This window comes from Manis javanica, chromosome 5 (assembly GCF_040802235.1).
Source record: "Manis javanica isolate MJ-LG chromosome 5, MJ_LKY, whole genome shotgun sequence".
Classification (NCBI taxonomy): Eukaryota; Metazoa; Chordata; class Mammalia; order Pholidota; family Manidae; genus Manis; species Manis javanica.
The window spans coordinates 129779311-129802491 of record NC_133160.1 but is presented as its reverse complement, the minus strand read 5'-3'; the positions used below and the strand labels follow the sequence as shown (position 1 = coordinate 129802491).

At 38.9% G+C, this 23181-nt stretch overlaps 1 protein-coding gene across 3 annotated transcripts in view; it reads left to right on the top strand.

Annotated features, from left to right (window-relative positions):
* The window catches only part of CRACD (capping protein inhibiting regulator of actin dynamics), a 306858-nt gene that overhangs the window by 238456 nt on the left and 45221 nt on the right, over nucleotides 1–23181 (top strand). For all 3 annotated transcript variants that reach the window (XM_073237567.1, XM_073237565.1, XM_073237566.1), the window contains one exon: nucleotides 6083–6254. Coding sequence is in view for 2 of the 3 variants with exons in the window: in XM_073237565.1 (XP_073093666.1) it covers nucleotides 6083–6254 (172 nt within the window). In the remaining variant the exon portion in view is untranslated. The remainder of the gene's footprint in view (nucleotides 1–6082; nucleotides 6255–23181) is intronic.

Sequence of the window (23181 nt, the reverse complement as noted above, 5' to 3'; positions counted from 1 at the left end):
TGAAGCAAAACTCTGCCATCTTTTCCAGATAACTACTCACCTTTTGAGAAATAGCTTTTGGCTTGTTAGTGGGTGTTAGTAGAATCTGAATGCTTAACCATGGGCCACCAAGTTGCCATGTGACCTGAGCTGCCCTTGGTGAACTGGGTGTTGTCTGACCCACCAAGCCATAAAGCTGGGCGTGCACAACAGTACAGTGTTATCAAAAGGAAGTGGTATATATGAGATCAGGTTCAAGCAGACCTTTAAGGCACAAGTAAGTTAATGAAGAAGTGACCCAAATACCCACGGTCCCTGCTCCTGCTTCTTTCTCCCAGCCTGCAGCTGTGGCCTCAGGGGGAGTTCCCTAAGACTGGTGGACTGCGGAGGGGAAAACCCAGGCCTAGTTTTGCCCAAAATTCAGGCACCACTCAAGTTATAATGCTTTAGCCCCATTCTGGGATAGCCCTGAAAGACAATGGTGAAGGGAATCCTCCCAGCAGGCAGAACTTGAGCCAGAGCACTTGATTATTCATTTTAAGAGGTCTGGGGAAAGAGGTATGTGGATAGACCTCTGAATGGGCAAAGGATTTCAAGATATTTATGTCCCATATGAATGCTCACCAAAGGATGACCTCAGGAAGATTTTAATAATCAAGTATAGGATGACTCATTCTGTGGATACCTGTCAGCCTCTTTCCCCAACCTCTTGTCAATGGGCCTATGAACAGAATGGCCATGGTGGCAGTTCAGCAGCATTCACTTCCAATCACCAATGCCAACAGAGGTCAATACTGAGTTTTTGGGGTGCTGTTCCCTGGGGTGATCAGCTGCCTACCTAATGATACAGATTTATTGCATTGGGCCACTTCCATGCTCTCAAACAGCAGGCAAAGAAGGGGGTTACTGTTCTGGTCAGAGTTTTTGGTCCTGATTATCAAGGGAAAAATCGGTCTGCCAGTCCACAGTGGAAGTAAGGAAGAGTATTTCTGGAATACAGGAGATCCCTTATGGTATATGCCTTTATACAATCTGAAAATTTTTTGATTTCTGAAACATCTGGCCCCAAGGAGATAGGGAATGGGAGATCTGTATTATTGAGTGTCTGCTTTGTGTCAGGGATCATGGTGGTTGATGTAGATGAAGAATAAATAAGGCATCGTCCCTGTACCCATGAATTTTGCAGTCTAGGAGCTGTGTTACACTTTGAGGTATTGTAATAGGTGTTTTTACATGCACAAATGGAGAAAAGAGGAGTCCTTCTTTCTGGCTGGAGTGTTCAAGGACAGCTTTCCTGGGAACAGCACACCTGGAATGTGTTTTGGGGAATAGTTAGGCATTCTTTAGGCAAAGGGAGAAAGACATTCCAGGTAGAAGAAGAATGTGTGTAAAGGTATGAAGGCAGAGAGAAACAAAACAGCAGATCCAAAATGATTGCTTTAATATCACACAACTATAATGCAGTATATTAGTTTGCTGGTACTGCATAGCAAAGTACCACACATTGGATGGCTTAAACAACACAATTTTTTTTCTCATGATTCTGGACGCTAGAGGTCCAAGATCAAAGTGTCACTGGTGTTGGTTTCTTCTGAGGCCTCTTTCCTTGGTTTGTAGGTGGCCATCTTCTCCCTGCATCTCTATGTGGTCCTCCCTCTGTGTCTGGGTCCCAGGCTCTCCTTATAATGACAACGGTCATACTGGATTAGGGCCCCCTGATGACCTCATTTTACCTTAACCTCTTTAAGCCCTGTCTCCAAATAAAGTCACATTCCAAGGTACTTGGAGGTTAGGATTCAGCATATGAATTTTGGGGGGACACTGTTCAGCATGTAACACATGGCACAGTAGAAGTATAAGCAAAGTGCACAGAAGCCAAAGCTCAAATTATCGCTGAACTTGGGAAAAGTGTCAAGGGCATAAGTCCTGAAGAATTAGTAGGATTTCATCATGTTGAAAAGAGAAAAAAATGACATTGCCGGATGAGGAAACAAACCTAAACTATAGGCTTGCCTTTGAGATCTACATGCCATAGCCTGTCCACCCAGGTGTCCAGGACCTGGCATTCCCTGATACGGGCTGGTCACCACATTCTCTGCCTGTGACCCTGACTTGTGAAAGCCACAGTCACTAGCATCCTGGGCCTCTTGCCATTTGTTCCAGGGACCCCCGCCCTCTTCTAAAGAAGTACTTTTTATCCTGTCTCCTCATTTCTGAATCTGTACAGCAGCAAATATATTCCTCCATGCTTCCCCAGAAAGGAGAAAACTATTCCTTCTTCTCTCATGTAACTTGGCAGCCTGCCACAGTTCTGATCCCGTCCTCTCTGGAAGTAGGATCCCAGTCCTCATTCTTGTCATGGCCCTGGAGAGCACAGCCTGTCTGACGTGTTGCCAACCTCTTAGTTTAACTGAAATGTACTGGGATTATGGGGTCCAGTAAAAATGTGGTAACTACCCACTACTTTTTCATTACAGTGTCCTTCTAGTAATCTTTTTAAACTGAACAGTTTCTTGAAGTATTCTGATGCCCCAGAGCTAAAAAAACATTGTGAAATTCCTCTTAGGTTAGTAAAATCATAGAATTCAGACAGTTGCTGTGTACTGTGTTCTAATATATGCTATTTATGTGCATATTTGGCATCAGATTTTGACCTAAAACATTAGGTTTATTTAACTGAAATGTTTGGGTCAGCTCAGTCATGTTTACTGAGCAGTGTACTCCAAGTTTAGGGGAGTGTGTGTATGAAATACATGGTATCTATAGGAACTAAAAGATATTTGAAAGAAATAAGGAAAAAGCAAGTGTTTCCCAGAGTATGTTCAGAGAACACTAGTCATGACGGCTGTCCAGAAAGTCAAGTATCCATGGCCAGATAAGTTCTGGGAGGACTGCTCTTTCAAAGAACAATAATGATACCAACATACTATAAAGACTCTGAAAGGTCCCATAGTAAAGAAGCAAATTAACATTATTTTACCTGGATTCTCAAATGTACTACTGATCTTTGAATTAAGAACTTGATACCAACTCATAGAGCACATTCTGAGAAACCCCAGACTAAGTCATTTAGGATGCTTAAAATGAACTATGATAGAAAATTGTTTCTCATTTGGAAGCACACCATAAATCTAATGCAGAGAAATTATATGCTTTTATTATTTTAGGTTTAGAAATGCAAATATAAGAATTACATCCTTATGACACATGGAAAATGACTCAGATTTGCTTCACTTGCCCAGTGATTTTTTTAAATTTTTAGAATCTTTTATATAAACTAGCAATTATGATAATGTAGCCATGAAATGGTACGTAATTATATCCATGAAATAATAGATAATGAGCACTTTTTAAATAAAAAAAAATACCCTAAAGTAATTATTAGTTGATAAAAATTAATTAATTCAGTTCAGAACTTAAAGAATGAAAATTACTGTGATCCCTGAAGTAGTGTATATGCATACACAGGTTCTTTCATGTGAAAAAATACAACAGAAAAATGTTGAAATATTAAGAAAATGTGGCACCCACTGCCTTTTCTCCTATAAATTCAGTCCTACAGCTTAAAATGGTAAACTCCCAGAGAGGCTGGTAAGCAGATGTTTCATAGCTACTAAAAGATGGGACCAGGATTAAGGCCAAGTACTCTTGTCTCTGGGGCCCACACATTTAACCCCTAAGTGGAGCTGTAGCCAGTAAAAAAAACAAATTTACTAGAAAAACCATTTCTTCATTTGCCCTCCCCTCTTCTCCCCACTGCCGCAACCACCCAATAAAAGTAAATTTGTGTTGTAAAATTATAAAATGCCATCTTAAATACTCTAATGTTAGAGAATGCCTTACTAAACTACACTCCTTCTATACGGCAGTTGGATTTTGGAATATTTCATGTTAGCACTGCAGAAGTGCTCTGTTATACTACAGTATTGGAATTGCTTTGATCTTTTAGCCCCATCTGTACAAAAGTATTCACAGTAACAATTGGTATTATTTATCAAGAAAATAGCTGCTAGTGATGACCATGCTGTTAATTCAGGTGATTCTGTGGAGACAGACTGCTAGTGCAGCCCCCAAATCATAAATTGATCATAAAATGATTTATTTAATTAATATTTATAGACACATGCTGAGGTTTTCATATATAATGGTTGTTATGGTGTTGCAAATATTTCATGAAATTTAAGTACTTGCTTTTTTTAATGTGAAAGATGTTATATCACCATTTGAGAATAAAATTGGGGAATCAAGTAAATAAGGGTATAAACTCCTTCTCTGGTTTGTAAAATTTCATTTCCTATTAATGTTGCTTATTAGGGTAGGCCTAAGTGTAATTACTGAGTCTTCATAAAGTTAATCCTAGAGAATTAATTACTTGTCACAGTCAATAATACAGTTATCATAAAAATAGAGTTTTAAGTTTTATTTAAAATCTAAAGGTATTTCTGATAGGAAACATATTAGTAATGTGGGAAATGAGGAAGAGAGAAGTTATTTTTTATACCATATGTGACCAAGCACTGACTTTGGAACACAGCTTCTGTGTTCTGACTCCTCCTCTGAACAAAGACTGGTGTTTTAGGACTTAGACTGTCTCTTTCTCATGATAAGATGGATAGTTCAGGTAGGTTTTACTGTTATTTTATCTTCCTGATAATAATCAAAGCATTGCCGAAACAGCCTTTTCCAAGTACTGACCGAGAAGTGCACTGACGTTTGGACTTTGACACATCTTCCAGGATATATGTGTGTGCTTACACCAGGTGATTGCCCATACCGTGGACAGCATGAAGTGCTAGAGTGCCGGGTTCAAAAACAGTCCTCAAATGGTGATTGATCAATGGTGATAGATCAAATGGTGGCTCCTCCACCGTCTTACGTCATCACAGCTCAGAGCTAAGTCGTTTAAACCCCTTCTTCCTCACTTTAAATTCTCCCTCAGAAAGACCAGAATTGAACAATCACCTGAGGAAGTGAGATGACTCCCTTGAACATCATTAACCTTATTTTCATACCCAGATCTCTCTGTCGGCTGGCCAGCAGGGGTCTGGCAGCTCTGATACGCCCTTGGGGCTCGTACCCATGTTGTATACATGCAGGTATTTTCCCGTACGCATCGTCTGTCCTTTTCCTCGGTGCTCCTGACTCCCTCTTCGAAGGTGTGGTTCCCGTGACACAGACCAGTCGTCCCATCTCACTGTCCTCGGGTTCCTCACTGTAGAATGGGGCTGTTAATAGTACGTACGTCACGGGTTGTTGTAGGAATTAACTAAGTTAATATTTGTAGAGTTCTTAGAGCAGTGGTGCACAGAAAGGGGTTAGTAATTAAAAAAATGAAAAGATTGTCTAACCTTTGGATAAGCGGCTGTGTAAGCTTCTTAGGAAAAGAAGATCAGAGAAGATACTTCTTTGGGTATGGGGTGATTTACACTTTTCCGAGGAATAAATGGAGTGATCTGAAGAACTGAAAGGTATCACCTAAAATATCTGTAGTGAATGCTGGCAGTGAGCCTGGGTCCTGACTAGGTTAAGTAATTTATGGACATATGTACATTAGCAACTCCTTTGGGGCTCTTCATAGTAGATTTTAAAGGGAGACAAGAAAAAAAAATGGAAATACATGGGATGGAGGGAATTGGAGGCAAAGCTTATGCCAAGAGTTAGCAGTTATTATCTGTATCTAACAAAAGCTAAAAGAGTGATTCCTAGAGGAGATTATATATATATATATATATAAACACCTGTCTGACTTTAATGCTTTTCTCAGCTTCTTCTATGGAGAAGGGCACTGGCAGTCTGCTTTGATAAAGAAAGCAGGCACCACCTTTATGTGGCTTGCAAAGGGGGTGCTGTGCCAGCTGCCTTGAAGGTTAGAGGCCCTTCATGTTGTCCTCAAGTGCTTCTTGGGAGCCTGGGTGGCAGAAGACTCGCTCTGCATATCTCGGCCTGACTGCATGGAGAGGGGCTGGCCCCGCCGTTCCTGGCACTCCGATGCCGCCCTTTGCCCCTGCTCCCTCGCCTGGAGGCAGCTCCGTTGTAATTTGCTCTTAGGCTCCGAGGTGCAGCCCTGTCAAACTGCAGCGTGTGTTTATCTTGTAATCCACAGACCAGAAGACGGGAGGCAAATTCCAGCCTTTTAAGAAGTTTTTTGGCAAAAGGAAAAAGAAAGACACCACATTGTCCCAGGAGGCGTCAGTGGGGAAGAGGAATCACTCTCTCCAGAGTGTCAGCAATGGGACCTTCTTTTCAGATGAGGAGACCCTGGAGGATAATTTAAGGTAACGACTCACACTTTTTCCCAGCTCTTTGGTGGGGTCTCAGGTAGGGAACGGGGTCCCAAAGGGGGCAGCAGCAGAATCACAGATGTAGCCCATCTCTGGGAAGGTGGAAAACATCAGGTGTTTGGTGCATCCTGTGTGGAGAGGTCTCCTGGAGAGCTGGCAGAGGAGTCTGGCCTCCCTCTCTGGGAGAGCACAGGGGTCTCACCTTCCTTTGCTGCCCTCACTGGTGGTGGAAGGCAGCACGTCACTGGGGTGGCTCACTCAGCAAGGCTCCTTTGATTGAAGGAGACTGTGTTCCCTGTCCTTGTGCTTGGCAAAGAGAGAGGGTGACCATAGATTAGAATTTGCACCCGTGCCAAGGACATTGAGTGTCAGGCACAAGCTGGTCACCCTTCATACCCTGGGCCATCTCTGGCAACTTCCAGAACCTGTCTGGGATTGAATTTTTAACTTCTGCTCCTTGTTTCCTCTCCCTGTCTCTCTCTTCCTCTCTCTTAGAACACAAGCACCAAATCTGCCCATTACAGTGTCAGCTCTGAAAAGCAGGGTCAGGAGATCCTTTCTCACCTGAGTGCTGGGAATTGAAGTCAGAGTCACAGACGGTTATGGTCTGCTAGTGACAGCATAGAAGCCTGGTCCCACTACCCAATCTCACGTGTCTGCTCTTGCCTGCCTTCCCCTAGCATCACATGCCTGGTTCAACAAAGAACTTGTCCTATGGAAATTATTGGTTTGCTTGTCTCTTACTCGACTGCCAGTTCCATGAAGTCAGGGACCAGGTTTTATGCAGCCTCATATTAGGTTCCTATGAATGCCTGGCACTGCATAAGTTGCCCTCATACATGTGGGAAGAATAGACAATGTGATCTGTAATACTTTTGCTGTTTCAAGGACAATGATGAAAACATCCTCTGTTGTGTATATCAGTAAGTTCTAATGGACACTACAGCTGAGCAGATTATGAAATCCCCAGGCAGGCAGTGCATGCTAAGCTTTTTACAGCACTCACCGACAGCATCTGTTAGCCCTAAGACAGACTCTTCCTCTTCAGGCCTGTATTTGTTTTCCACTGTCAGTATAAGAAAACTATTGAATTCAACTGAAGGAAATGATTTCACTGAAAGGAGCACACCCAGCTGCTGGAATGTCAGAACTTAGAGTAGTTGAGTATTGTCCAGTGTGAGTCCATTTTGATTTACTTTAGTTTCTTCCATTGTAACATAGGAAAGTGAACCTTTTGCCTTTCAGTATCAAAATGAGGTACAGATTCTAAAATGTGATCAAGTAGCAGTTTAATGCAAAACAAAGTTGAGTCTAGAAAGTTCTGCTTTGGAAAGACCATTTTATGAAAATACAGCCCATAGTTTTTATGGTTTTGCCAAGTCCCTAATTTTTTTTTGAATTATGTTGGATTCTTAGAGGAGTCTGGACTCTGATGGTTCTTTTCCATTTGCTCCCTTGGAGTTTCCCTGAAGGTCTTAAGTTTTACAAAGCTTTTGAAAATTCTACATTGGATCAGCTACATTTCTATAAAATAAAGAAATGCTCTTATTATTGACTCTTGTTGACAAACCTACATTTATGAGACATATGCTATATTTAAATTATTTGACACTTGTTTTCATAATAAAGGAAGCTGGAAAGATAAGCTGTAGGCAAAGAGTTTAGAAATGTCTCTTTAAATATTTAAAAAATTTTAAAAAGATGGGAAAATAGATGTCATTTAAAATTTTCAATCCTCTTTTTTCTCTGAAATTCCCAATTGCAAAAAATTCCACCCAGATAAGAAATATTACATCCATTGCTTACAGTATAGCTGAATTTTTTAATTATGCACCCTATTTACAGATGGAGAAAGTGAAACATTTTCAACTATTCTTATTTTTCAGTTCACTGCTCAGTTGACAGTCATGTTACCTTACATTGTGTAATGATTCACAAAATTTCTCTGCATGTTATTTACTATCTCCAAAGAGATAGCTCTAATTAAACACAAAACTCTAAACTCTCTTAACACGATCTTGGGTGGAGGTTCCAAGGAGACATTTCAGCCCATTGTGAGAGAGAAATTCCTAATCACTGTACTGCCTAAAATGGGGAGGCTGGTTATGTGCCAGCAGGGGCTGGGACTGATGAAGGGGAATTTCTGTACTGGGTGTGAATTTAAAGGAGCTGAACTTTAGCATGCTGTTGAATTCCAAGAATTTGCAATTCTGCAAATGTCTCCCTTAGCCAAAGATAGCTCATTATTGATCTGCTCCTTCTGCCTGAAATTTCTCATTTCCTTTGGGCTTTTACAGCACACTGTTGTTTTTCTAGGTTAGTAACCTTTATTTCTCCTAGGCTGCTTCTTTTAAATTATACATGCCTGTGGGAAAAGCAAAACAGTATAACATGATCAGTTTTTAATACTGCAATATAAGGTCCCTTATTAATTAAATACAATACAACTAATATGTGTTTCCTAAAATGTATTAACTTTAAAAAGGGGGAGAGGGTCATCTTGGCAAAAGGTTTGGGGAACTCTAGGCCAAAACAAATTAAATGGGATCCTCTACATAGGACTTTCAGAGCTTTTACTATGCTAATGTGCCCTGGGTATCTCTGAGAAGGGGAATGTAGTTGGTGCATTTGCAGCATTCCTTTAACCACAAACTCTTTTTTCACAGATACCATCCAATGGCATATATTAAAGCTACCACTTAATTAATGCTATGTGTTTTGCATAGGTGAACTCATACAACATTTGCCATTCTAAGATTGGCATTATTATCCCTATTTCTTTCTTCTTTTTAAGCTGAAGTATAATTGACACATATAGTTTCAGGTGTATAACATAACAAATAAATATTTGTGTATGCTTTGAAATGACCGCCACTTAATAAGTCTAGTTACCATCTGTCATCATAAAAAGTTAGAAATGCTTTTTTCACCCATGAAGAGAACTTTTAAGATTTAGCAACTTTCAAATATGCAATGCAGTATTATTGACTGTTGTCACCATACTGTATATTATGTCCCTGTATTTGTTTTATAACTGGAAATTTGTATATCTTGAACTCCTTCACCCATTTCTTTCACCCCGCCCAAAGCTCCTCCTTTCTAGCAACCACCAATCCATTCTATGTATCCATGAGTTTTGTTTTTCAGAGTCCACATATAAGTGAAATCATATTGTATTCGTCTTTCTCTGTCTGACTTACTTCACTTAGAATAATACCCTCAAGGTCTGTCCATGTGGTTGAAAATGGTAAGATTTCATTCTTTTTTATGACTAAGTAGTATTCCATTGTGTGTGTGTGTGTGTGTGTGTGTGTGTGTGTGTCTGTCTGTCTGTAAACACCACATCTTCTTTATCCATTCATCTAAAATTGATAGATACTTAGGTTGTTTCCATACCTTGGCTATTGTGAATAGTTCTGTGATAAACATAGGAGTGCATATATCTTTTTGAATTAATGTTTTCATTTTCTTTGGGTAAATACCCAGTAGTGAGATTGCTAAATCATATGGTAATTCTATTTTAAATTTTTTGAGGAATCTGCACTCTGTTTTCCATAGTGGTTGCACTAATTTACCTTCCCCGAAGCAGTACACAAGGGTTCCTTTTTCTCTACCTCCTCACCAACACTTAAATACTTGTTATTGCTTGTCTTTCTAATATCAGCCATTCTGACAGGTGTAAAGTAATATCTCATTGTGGTTTTATTTGCGCTTCCCTTAATCAACCATATATGCATGTATTTATTTCAAGGCTCTCTATTCTGTACCATTGATCTATGTGTCTCTTTTTATGCCAATACTGTACTGTTTGATTACTATAGCTTTGTATTATAGTTTGAAATCAGGGTGCATGATACCTATAGCTTTGCTCTTCTTTCTCAAGTTAACATTGGCTACTCAATATCTTTTGTGTTTCCATACAAATTTTAGAATTCCTCCAGTTCTGTGAAAAATGCCATTGGAATTTTGATAGGGATTGCATTGAGTCTGTAGATTGCTTTGGGCAATATGGACATTTTAATAATATTGATTCTCCCATTCCATAAACATGGAGTCACTTTCCATTTATTTGTGTCATCTTAAATTTCTTTCATGAGTGTCTTATAGTTTTTTTCTTAATTCTCTTCCTGATAGTTCATTGTTGGTATATAAAAAGAACACATTTTTATATATTTTGTATCCTTCAACTTCACTGAATTTATTAATTGTAATAATTTTTTGATGAATCAAGGTTTTTCTATGTATAAAATTATGTCATCCACAAATAGTGACCATTTTACTTCTTTCTTTTCAATTTGAATGGCTTTTACTTCTTTTTCCTACCTAATTTCTCTGGCTAGGACTTCTAAAACTATGTTGGATAAAAGTGTCAAGAGTGGGAATCCTTTTCTTGTTCCTGATACTAATCCCCATTTCAAAGATGAGAAAAGTAGGACTAGAGAGTGACTTGCTGGGAAATTGTTGAGCCACTATTCAATAGGAAGAGTACATTCTTTTTTTTTTTTTGGTATCATTAATATGTACTTATATGAGCAACATTGTGGTTACTAGACTCCCCCCATTATCAAGTCCCCATCACATATCCCATTACAGTCACTGTCCATCAGTGTAGTAAGATGCTATAGAATCACTACTTGTCTTCTCTGTGCTATGCTGCCTTCCCTGTGCGCCCCCCCTACATTATGTGTGCTAATTGTAATGCCCCTTTTTCCCCGTATCCTTCCCTTCCCACTCATCCCCCCCAGTCCCTTTCCCTTTGGTAACTGTTAGTCCATTCTTGAGTTCTGTGAGTCTGCTGCTGTTTTGTTCCTTCAGGTTTTTCTTTGTTCTTATACTCCACAGATGAATGAAATCATTTGACACTTGTCTTTCTCCACCTGGCTTATTTCACTAAGCATAATACCCTCTAGCTCCATCCATGTTGTTTCAAATGGTAGGATTTGTTTTCTTCTTATGGCTGAATAATATCCTGTTGTGTATATGTACCACATCTTCTTTATCCATTCATGTACTGATGAACACTTAGGTTGCTTCCATTTCTTGGCTATTGTAAATAATGCTGTGATAAATATAGGGGTGCATCTGTCTTTTTCAAACTGGGCTGCTACATTCTTAGGGTAAATTCCTAGGAGTGGAATTCCTGGGTCAAATGGTATTTCTATTTTGAGTTTTTTGAGAAACCTCCATACTGCTATCCACAATGGTTGAACTAGCTTACATTCCCACCAGCAGTGTAGGAGGGTTCACCGTTCTCCACTCCTCGCCAACATTTGTTGTTTGTCTTTGGGATAGTGGCCACCCTAACTGGTGTGAGGTGATATCTCATTGTGCTTTTAATTTGCATTTCTCTAATGACTAGCCATGTGGAGCATCTTTTCATATACCTGTTGGCCATCTGAATTTCTTCTTTGGAGAAGTGTCTGCTCAGCTCCTCTGCCTATTTTTTAATTGGGTTATTTGTTTTTTGTTTGCTGAGGTACATGAGCTCTTTGTATAGTTTGGATGTCAAACCCTTATTGGATATGTCATCTATGAATATATTCTCCCATACTGTAGGATGTCTTTTTGTTCTACTGATGGTGTCCTTTGCTGTACAGAAGCTTTTTAGTTTGATATAGTCCCACTTGTTCATTTTTGCTTTTGTTTCCCTTGCCCGTGGAGATATGTTCATGAAGAAGTTGCTCATGTTTGTATTGAAGAGAGTTTTGCCTATATTTTCTTCTAAGAGTTTTATGGTTTCATGACTTACATTCAGGTCTTTGATCCATTTCAAGTTTACTTTTCTGTATGGAGTTAGACAGTAATCCGGTTTCATTCTCTTAGTTGTAACTGTCCGGTTTTGCCAACTGTTTTGCCAATCAGCTGTTGAAAGGGCTGTCATTTCCCCATTGTATGTCCATGGCTTCTTTATTGTATATTAATTGACCATATATACTTGGGTTAATATCTGGACTCTCTATTCTATTCCACTGGTCTATGGGTCTGTTCTTGTACTGGTACCAAATTATCTTGATTACTGTGGCTTTGTAGTAGAGCTTGAAGTTGGGAAGTGAGATGCCCTCTGCTTTATTCTTCCTTCTCAGGATTGCTTTGTCTATTCAGGGTCTTTTGTGGTTCCGTATGACTTTGAGAACTATTTGTTCCAGTTCACTGAAGAATGCTGGTGGTATTTTGATAGGGATTACATTGAATCTGTAGATTGCTTTAGTCAGGATTGCCATTTTGACAACATTAATTCTTCCTAGCCAAGAGCATGGGATGAATTTCCATTTATTAGTGTCCTCTTTAATTTCTCTTAAAAAAATGTCTTGTAGTTTTCAGGGTATAGGTCTTTCACTTCCTTGGTTAGGTTTATTCCTAGGTATTTTATTCTTTTTGATGCAATTGTGAATGGAATTGTTTTCCTGATTTCTCTTTCTGCTAGTTCATCGTTAGTGTATAGGAAAGCAACAGATTTCTGTGTATTAATTTTGTATCCTGCAACTTTGCTGAATTCAGGTATTAGTTCTAGTAATTTAGAAGTGGAAGAAGTGGATTCTTTAGAGTTTTTTATGTACCATATCATGTCATCTGCAAACAGTGACAGTTTGCCTTCTTCCTCACCAATCTGAATGCCTTTTATTTCTTTGTTTTGTCTAATTGCCATGGCTAGGACCTCCAGTACTATGTTGAGTAAAAGTGGGGAGAGGGGCATCCTTGTCTTGTTCCCAATCTTAGAGGAAAAGCTTTCAGCTTCTCACTGTTAATTTAAGTATGATGTTGGCTGTGGGTTTGTCATATATGGCCTTATTATGTTGAGGTGCTTGCCCTCTATACCCATTTTGTTGAGAGTTTTTATCATGAATGGATGTTGAATGTCATCAAATGCTTTTTCAGCTTCTATGGAAAGGATTGTATGGTTTTTGTCCTTTTTTTTGTTGATGTGGTAGATGATGTTGATGGATTTTCAAATGCTGGACCATCTTTCCATCCCTGAGATGAATCCCACTTGATCATGGTGTATGATCCTCTTGATGTATTTTTGAATTAGGTTTGCTAATGAGTATTTTTGCATCTATGTTCATCAGGGATATTCATCTGTAGTTTTCTTTTTTTGTTGTGTCTGCCTGGTTTTGGTTTAGAGTGATGCTGGCCTTGTAGAATGAATTTGGGAGTATTCCCTCTTCTTCTATTTTTTGGAAAAGTTTTAAGGAGAATGGGTATTATGTCTTCCCTAAATGTCTGATAAAATTCAGCAGTGAAGCCATTTGGCCTGGGGGTTTTGTTCTTGAGTATTTTTTGATTACCGATTCAATTTCATTGCTGGTAATTAGTCTGTTTAGATTTTCTGTTTCTTCCTGGTTCCGTCTTGGAAGGTTGTATTTTTCTAGAAAGTTGTCCATTTCTTCTAGGTTATCCAGTTTGTTAGCATATATATATATTCATAGCATTCCCTAATAATTCTTTGTATTTCTGTGGTGTCCTTCATGATTTTTCCTTTCTCATTTCTGATTCTGTTTATGTGTGTAGATTCTCTTTTTTTCTTAATAAGTCTAGCTAGGGGTTCATCTAGTTTGTTTATTTTCTCAAAGAACCAGTTTTTGGTGCCATTAATTTTTTCTGTTGTTTTATTCTTCTCAATTTTATTTATTTCTTCTCTGATCTTTATTATGTCCCTCCTTTGGCTGACTTTGGGCCTCGTTTATTCTTCTTTTTCCAGTTTCAATAATTGTGACTTTAGACTATTCATTTAGGATTGTTTTTCCTTCTTTAAATAGGCCTGGATTGCTATATACTTTCCTCTTAGAACTTCCTTTGCTGTGTCCCACAGAAGCTGGGGCATTGTGCTGTTGTTTTTATTTGTCTCCACATATTGCTTCATCTCTGTTAATTTATTCATTGATTCATTGATTATTTAGGAGCATTTTGTTAAGCCTCCATGTGTTTGTGAGCCTTTTTGTTTTCTTCATACAATTTATTTCTAGTTTTATACCTTTATGATGTGAGAAGTTGGTTGTTAGAATTTCAATCTTTTTGAATTTACTGAGGCTCTTTTTGTGGCTTAGTATGTGGTCTATTCTGGAAAATGTTCCATGTGCACTTGAGAAGAATGTGTATCCTGCTGCTTTTGGTTGTAGAATTCAGTGGATGTCTATTATGTCCATGTGTTCTAATGTGTTGGTCAGTGCCCCTGTATCCTTACTTGTTTTCTGTCTGGTGGATCTGTCCTTTGGAGTGAGTGGTGTTTTGAAGTCTCCTAAAATGAATGCATTGCATTCTATTTCCCCCTTTAATTCTGTTAGTGTTTGTTTCACATATGTAGGTGCTCCTGTGTCTGGTGCATAGGTACTTATAATGGTTATATCAGAAGAGTACATTCTTAACCATCCACTATTCTGCCTCTTAAGGAGGCTGTAGCCTTACCAGGGAGCTAGTCACATGTTCCTGAGTTGTCCTGCTGTTTCTGGATTACAATGTTCAGGTATCTTCCTGCTTTTAGCTGCCTTACGGAGGCTATGCTGTTTACTTGGATTCCAATTGTCCTGCTTCAATATGTACCTAACATCTTGCTTTTACAGTATATCATGCACTGCTGCAGCACTTTATAGTAAATGCTAGCTATAAGCACAGTGAGAACTGAAGGGGCTCATGGAGGGTGAGATCCCTTTTGAACTGGAGCAGTCAGGAGAGGATTCAGTATTAAGTAGACCTGGAATGGCTGTGAATGATGGGCAGGACTTGGAATAGTTGAGAGGCAGGGCACAAACATTTCATATCAGGAGGGACATGAGCAGAGCCTTTCATGTGAAAATTAGTATGACAAATAGAATAGGAGGGAATTTCCCAATCATTCTGTGAAGACACTGTTATTACCCTAATACCAAAACCAGACAAAGAATATCAAAAAGAAAACTGTAGACCAAGTATTCCTTACAAATATAGACATAAAATTTCTTAACAAAATATTAGCAAGTTGAATCCAGCAACATATAAAAAGGATTATACACTGTGGGTGAATGCAAAATTCATCCAAGGAGTATAAATACAAAAATCAATCAATACCTTATATTAATAAAATAAAGGATAAAAAATACATGATCATCTCATAGATGCAGAAAAAGTGTTTGAGAAAATTTAACACCAAAAGGTGATTAAAAAAAACCTCAAAACTAGGAATGAAATGGAATTTCTTCAATTTGGTAAAGGGTATCCATGAAAAATATACTGTCAGACTGGTGAAAGAATGGATATGTTTCCCATAAGATCAGGAAGACAAGGACATCCATTTAGCACTGTACGGTAGCATAGATTTTAGCTAGGACAATTAGGTGAGAAATAGAAATGAAAGGCATCAGTGTTGGAAAGGAAGAAGTAGAACTATCTATTTGCAGATGCCATGATCTTACATATGGAAAATCCTAAGGACTCTGCAACAAAACTATTAAGACTAATAAACAATTGAACAAGTTGCAGAATAAAAGATTAGAATTTTTGTATTTCAGCTATATTTCTATATACTAGCAATGAGCAATCTGAAAATGAAGTTAGGAAAACAATTCCATTTACAATCGCAGCAAAATGAATAAAACATTTAGAAATAAATCTCACAAAAAATGTGTAAGACCTCTTACACTGAAATGACAAAATATCATTGAAAGAAACTAAGTAAGATTTAAAAAGATGAGAAGACATCCCATATCATGGATTGGAAAATTTAATGTTATTAAGATGGCATTAGTCCCCAAATTACACTTATTGAGAGCAATCCCTAACTGACTTTTTATAGAAATTGGCAATTTTTATAGAAATTGGCAAACAGATCCTAAAGTTCAAATGCAAGGTACTCAGAATAGCCAAAACAGTCTTGGAGGGCTCACACTTCCCAATTTAAAAACTTACCACAAAGCTACAGTAGTCTAAGTAGGGTGGAACATAAGGATAGATACATAGATCAATGGAATTTAAATGAGAGTACAAATATAAAACCCTTATTTCACTTAGCATAATGTTTTCAAAGTTTACCCATGTCATACTGTTTATCAGTGTTCTATTTTTTATTCCCAAAGAATATTCCATTGTATGGATATACAGCACATTGTATTTGTCCATTCATCTTTTGGCAGACATTTGGATTGTTTCAACTTTTTGGCTTTTGTGAATCTGTTTGTCACCAAGAGTGCCAAGACAATTCAATGGTAAGGAGTAGTCTTTTGCAACAAACGGTGCTGGGGTAATTGAATAGCCACATGTAAAAGAATGAAGTTGGACCCCTTTCTTATACTGTTCAGAAAGATGAATTCAAATTGGATCAAAGATCTAAATGTAAGAGCTAAATTATAGAACTCTTAGAAGAAAACAAAGGAGTAAATCTCCATAACCTTGGATTAAACCATGGTTTCATAGGTATCAAAAGCACATGCAAAAAAAGAAAAATTTGTTAAGTTGGATTTCATCAAAATTAACTTTTGTGTCATTAATGATACCATCAATAAAGTGAAAAAGTCCACAGAATGGAAGGAAACATTTGCAAATCATATATTTAATAAGAGACTTATATTCAGAATAGGTGAAGAACTCATAACTTTTTAAAGACCAAGAAATTTTTAAATGAGCAAAGGGTTTGAATACACATTTTTCCAAAGAAGATATTAAAATGTCCATTAACATGAAAACATACTGTGCAGTATCAGTAACTATCAGGAAAATGCAGATCAAAACCTGCAATATCACTTCATACCCATTGAGAAGACTATAATAAAAAAGACAGACAGTAACAAGTGTTGGTGAAAATGTAGAGAAATTAGAACCCTCATGTGTTGCTTATGGTATTGATAGTTGCCCAAAATGTTAAACATAGATTTACCATATGACCCAGCAATTCCATTCCTTGGCATATACCCACAAGAAATAAAAACACATAATGTTTACACAAAAATTTGTACACAAATGTTCATAGCAACTTTATTCACAATAGTCAAAAATTTGAAACAGTCCAAATGTCTGAATGGATAAATACAGTGTTTTATATATATATATATATCCATACAATGGAATATTCTTTGGGAATTAAAAATAAAATACTGATACACAATATGACATGGATAAACTTTGAAAACATTATGCTAAGTGAAAGAAACCACCTAAAAAGTACTGCCTATTGTATCATTCCATTTATAGGGAATGTCCCAAGTAGGCAAATCCACAGAAGAAAGGTTAGTGGTTGCCAAGAATAGGGTAAGATTGGGGTTGGCTGCTAACAGATACCAGATATTTCTAAGGGGGTGATAAAAATGTTCTGAACTTAGGTGGTGGTGTGATAACTGCCCAATTCAGTGAATATACAAAAATCACTGAAATGTACCCCCCCCTTTTTTTTCCTGGAAAATATTATTTATTTATTTATTTATTTATTTATTTATTTATTTATTTATTTATTTATTTATTTTTTGAAATGTACCCTTTTAAAAGGATGAAGTTTATGGTATGTGAATTATATCTCAATAAAGATCTTCTTTTAAAAAAAATGAATGTGGCTTTGATGAGGTCATATCTGGCCGAGGCAATAAGTCCATATTTGTGGGAGAGATTAAGGATTTATTTTCCTTCCCTAAAACTCCAGAATAGGAGCTAGAAATAAAGAATGGAAGAGAAAGGTATAATTTTGAAGCAGGACATCATGCAGAGTAGCAGAAGCTAGGTTGGAAGGTTAAGCAGCTGCCCCTTTTTTTGAGGGTGTCAAGCCCCTGCATTGAGGGCAGCAGCCTTCTTAATGAAAGAGAGAATAAAGGGAAAAATACAGGTCATGTATGAGGCTGCCTAGAAAACATGGAGTTGTCTCTTTGGACACATACATGAAAATCTACAAGGTGATATTATAGACATCAAGGGAATAGGCACTGTCAAAAAGGAATGTCCCTGTAACCCTCCTACACTGTTGGTGGGAATGTAAATTGGTGCAACCACTGCAGAAAGCAGTATGGAGGTTCCTCAAAAAACCAAAAATAGAAATTTCACCCAGTAATTTCACTTCTAGGAATTTACTGAAAGAAAACAAAATCCCTGATTTGAAAAGATATATGCATCCCTATGTTTGTCACCACATTGTTTACAATAGCCAAGAAGGAAGCGACTTAAGTGTCCATCAGTAGGTAAATGGATAAAGAAGATGTGGTACATATACACAATGGAATATTATTCAGCCATTAAAAAAAAGAAATCCTATCATTTATAACAACATGGATGAATCTAAAGGGTATTATGCTCAATGAAATAAGCCAGGTGAAGAAAGACAAATACCACGTGATTTCACTTATTTATGGGGTATAACAATAGAGCAAAACAGAAGGAACAAAGCAGCAGTAGACTTACAGACACCGAGAAGTGACTGGTGCTTACCAAGGGGTGAGGATTTAATAATATGGGTAATTGTTGAACCACCGTGTTGTATATTTGAAACCAGTACAAGATTGTATATCAACAATACTTCAATAAAATTTTTTAAAAATTTAAAATAAAAAGGAATGTCCCTCAAATGTGACCATGGCAGAACTGGAAGAGTCTGCAGTATTACCCAGCATGCTTTTGGCATTGTTGTGAACAAACAAGGACAAGATTCTTGCCAAGAGAATTAATGTATATGTTGAACATATTAAGCACTCTGAGAGCGAAGAGAGTTTCCTAAAATGTGTGAAGGAAAATGATCAGGAAAAGAAGAAATCTAAAGAGACAGGCACTTAGGTTCAGTGAAGTGCCAGTGTGCACCACCCAGAGAAGCACGCTTTGTTGGAACCAATGGAAAGGAGCCCGAGGTTCTGGAATCCATTCCCTATGAATTCACGGCATGATAGGTGCAAATAATAAAAGATCTCTGGAGTGTAAAAAAAAAATTGCATATGATTGACCCCCATGCACTCCTCCCCAACAAAAAGCTAATTTAAGTTCTACTCTCTACTTGTATGATACCCTTATTCAGTAGCTACACCCCCTACACACACCCCATTGTTAAAGGTTTAATGTAATTTTTAATCCTGATCCAATACCTTCACTTTACAAATGGGGTAACAGCCTCAAAGAGATCATGGTGCTATTAGTGTTAGAGATGTGACTAGATGCTGGTTTTGCACACGGTAATCCTTTTTCTGGAACAACCCCATCCCCTATCTCCATTTTTCTTTCCCTAGCCAAATCCTCCTCCTCCTTCATTTTTCTGCACAAATATGCCTTCCTCAGGGAAGCATGCTGTCCCTGACTCCCTCAACCTACATCAGGCCCTCCTGCCATTGTTCTGACAACTTTACCTTCCCTTCCTGTATGGCTTGTCATTGTAGTTCAGCTTCTTTCACTGTGCCTGGCACATAGAAGGCATTTAATAATTATTCATTTAATGAATGAATACACATGTACTGCTCTTTTTACCATACTGACTTTTCCCAAGTGCAAGTCGATGTTCAAGTAGTCATCCTTCAATTTCCTGCCATGGTAAAGAGTATCACTGTCCCTCTGAGCCACTGGAAAAGGGAAATGACATAGTTGGTGTAAGGAGACATGTCACCAGTGAAGTCACAGTGAAGCTTGGGCTCCCTGGTTGCCTGAGTGAGCCTTAGGTCACTTGGCCTTGCTGCTTTTCAGAAGATGAGGTCAGAGGAGATTTATTTTACTTGATCATTTATCCTCTACCAACAGGAACCTGGGATGTGCTGAAACTGAACAGGGCTATAGAAGAGATACAAAAATCATTAAATGAAGGAAAATTAGTGACTAAGCAGAATAAATGGAACTGGGCTGAATAAGTCTAGGAGGGAAGAAGATCGGTGAATCAGAGCAGTTATTATTGATACAGTGTGTGGGAAAAACAATACATCAGGAGCCAGAGCGACAGATTATTTGTGAGCTGTGTGACCTTAACCAAGCCAGCACCTTACCTGTCAAACAGATATGCTATCTCCCAGGATTATTCTGAGACAAAAGAAATACATGTGACATTACGCTATTTGTTATAAAACAGCACTTTACAAGTGTTCGGTAATATTATTTATGACACGAAGAGGATGTTGATAACTAGTTTTCTATTTCCAAAGCATAGACCAAGGCTAAATTGATTCAGATGATGGCTAGAGAGGTTTATGGAAAGATCTTTTTCTGGGCTGGATAACTGAGGAGTGGAATAGATAGTATGGAAGCCCATGGAGTCCTTACAAAGCTTTAGAAGTAGGTTAGAAGACTATTCATCCTCCGTGATGTAGGCACAGGGCTGAGCCTAGGGGGGGCTGGAATAAATAGTCCTTTGACTTCCAGTTCTAAGAGTCTGTTTTAAGATTCCAAACTTCCCTCTTCTTCCTGATTTTTTAAAAAACTGTATCCTGTTTCTGTTGTAATTATTTGGTAATTTGGTATTCTATAGCCTATTAAGTACCATATATTTTCCTAGAATACCAAAGTCCAGGATGAGCCTCCAGGGTGCCACACAAAATATCATTTGACTCTAGTCTGTTCCATCAACTCTAGTTTGTTTGGTGAGGATAGTTAATTGCTCCTTAGCATTTCATTTGAATGAGACTCATGGATCTATTTAGGAAGAAAACTGCTGATCAATTGCAATTGCCCCTGTTGTCATGGAAACAAGCTGCAATGGGACTATAATTATATTTCCTTATTCCTGAAGTGAATCCATAATCATTGCTATGGTGATTACCCAATATCTATGGCCCCCAATTACATGAATCTTATCCAAAAATGACAAATGATAGGGAATAGGAGGGCTGGCCCGAGACGTGTGTTAACTGTTCCTCTGCAGAAAGCCTTCTCCTTTTTGGGTAGGGAGCATTTCCCTCCCTCTGCTCATCCTCCAAGGTCAGGTGATGTCAGTGCATCTTGGTATCTGTCCAGTGTTTAGAGTAGTGGCTAGAAGCCTATGTCAGGTGGGATCATTTTAGCCATCATAGAAAACACTGCTGCTGGTATCTTCACCAGTAATGACATATATTATCTGATACACTTGAAAATCTGGAGGACTTTTCAAGTTCCAAAGTCCATTAATGAAGCAGCCCGGCAACATCAAGATCCAGTCTGATTCCTTTTTTTCTCATCCTTAGGAGAGTGGACTCTTGACCTAAGTCTTGTCCCGTCATAGCCCCAAGATAGCTGCAAGGTATCATATGCAGTCCAGGTGTCACACGCAGACAACCAAGACCAGCCATGGAAAGGGGACCATACCTGTCTTGGGCTTCGTGGATAAGGAGAGCTTTCCCAGAAATGAGCTTTCTCCAGGAAACTTCCCACACTTGTCATGGTGCCTTTCACACCAGAGCCTGCTGCAGACAGTAGTTCCAGTCAACAGAACTTGGAGATGACTCTACTTCAGTCTTCTCTGTTCTCAGCACTGAGTGCATGGTGGGTGAGGGATGGAATAACATCATGACTACAGGGCTAACTTACTTTGTCTTACTTTCCTTCTAGCCTTCTCTTTCTACAGTGATCTTCTAGTGTCCTGAACTCTAGGCTTTGGGCCATCAGACACTGTCTGTCTGATCTGTACCACTTCTGCAGATAAGCCTGGGCATAGGACACTGAACCTGGGCTTGCGCATCCCAGTAGCATGGGACCTGGCATCCTTGGCTCTCAGGCAGCAGTATGTGCCACCAAGAAACAAAGTCATCTTGGGAGAGTAGAATCAACACACCAGAGAGCTGTTCACATGGGTTGTTCATCCAGATGGGCTAGGCTGGAAAGGAGAATCAAGACACAGAACCAAAAGCCTAGTGCAGTGGCTGGTTTTGGTAATTTAGCTGTTTGCATCCAGTTTCCCTTCTTAAAAGCACCCAGATTTCCTTACATGGAATCAAGTCTGCCTTGCTGCGTGTACCTCAGGTAGGACATGGTTCCTGCTCTCTATGACAGAAGCCAAAAGGGCCAGACCCTCCTTTCCTCTCCCATTGCACCAGGCATGAGCTTGCGACCCAGCCTGGCTAATCAGTCTTTCACTCCTGGGCCTGCTGGGTCTCCAGGGTGGGTGCGTCAAGGATCTGAGGGACCCAGCTGTGAGAACCGGGCGATTCCTGCAGTGTGACTGCTGTGCTGGTTCCTGGTGCCCAGGCATCCTGTCTTTCCCAAGCTCTGACTCTAGCTTCCTTCCTTCTTTGAGCCTCCACTAGTCTAGTAAATTTTCTTTTTGTTGAATGAGACAGTTTCTGTAACTTGCAGCTAAGAACTGTAATGTCAACAGAATGAAATCAGGAAAACTAGGGGAGAGAGAGAGTGTCTGAAGAAGGTGGGGACTGAAGCCTGGCCTAGATCCCAGGCTTGAGGTGGAGAGAAGGCCAAGGCAACCCCTGTAGCTTCATCTGGCAGGATTTCAGCTGCAGGGACCACTGGAGGTTTCTGAGCTGAGAAGTTAACTGCGTTAAGATTACCGTAGGGTTTAAGAGCAAACAGAATTGGAGAGGACTTCAGCTGGAGATCATTTACAGATATCAATAATATTACAATAGACTGGGGGTAAAACCAGGGTGGCAATCACAAATTACATACTCATTGGCCCTCCAGCTGCCCTTAGCGGTTTCTCCTCCTATTTCTGAAGCTTCCCGCATAGGTCGTCTTGTGTGTTTGAAAAAAAAGCCTCTGAGCCTCCATGGTCTGCCTGGGTTGGGGTAAGAGCATCACACATCAACGTTTCCTCTCCAATGGTCCAGAAAATAAAAGTGCCTCATACCACACTTACAGTGTTTTTATAAGTCTGAAATGGGTTTGAACTAACCAAGTAAATAAAGTAAAAGCTTCTCCTGAGCAAAAGTTAAAAAGTGTGAACTTTATATTGCTTTTGGCATGGTTACTAGCATAATAATCGAATCTAGACACTACAGCAGAGCAGGGTAGCAACTCTCACAACTTTAAGTACAGAAATGGGCCTTTCCCAACAGCCCCATGTTTTGGTCTATGTGTGGCC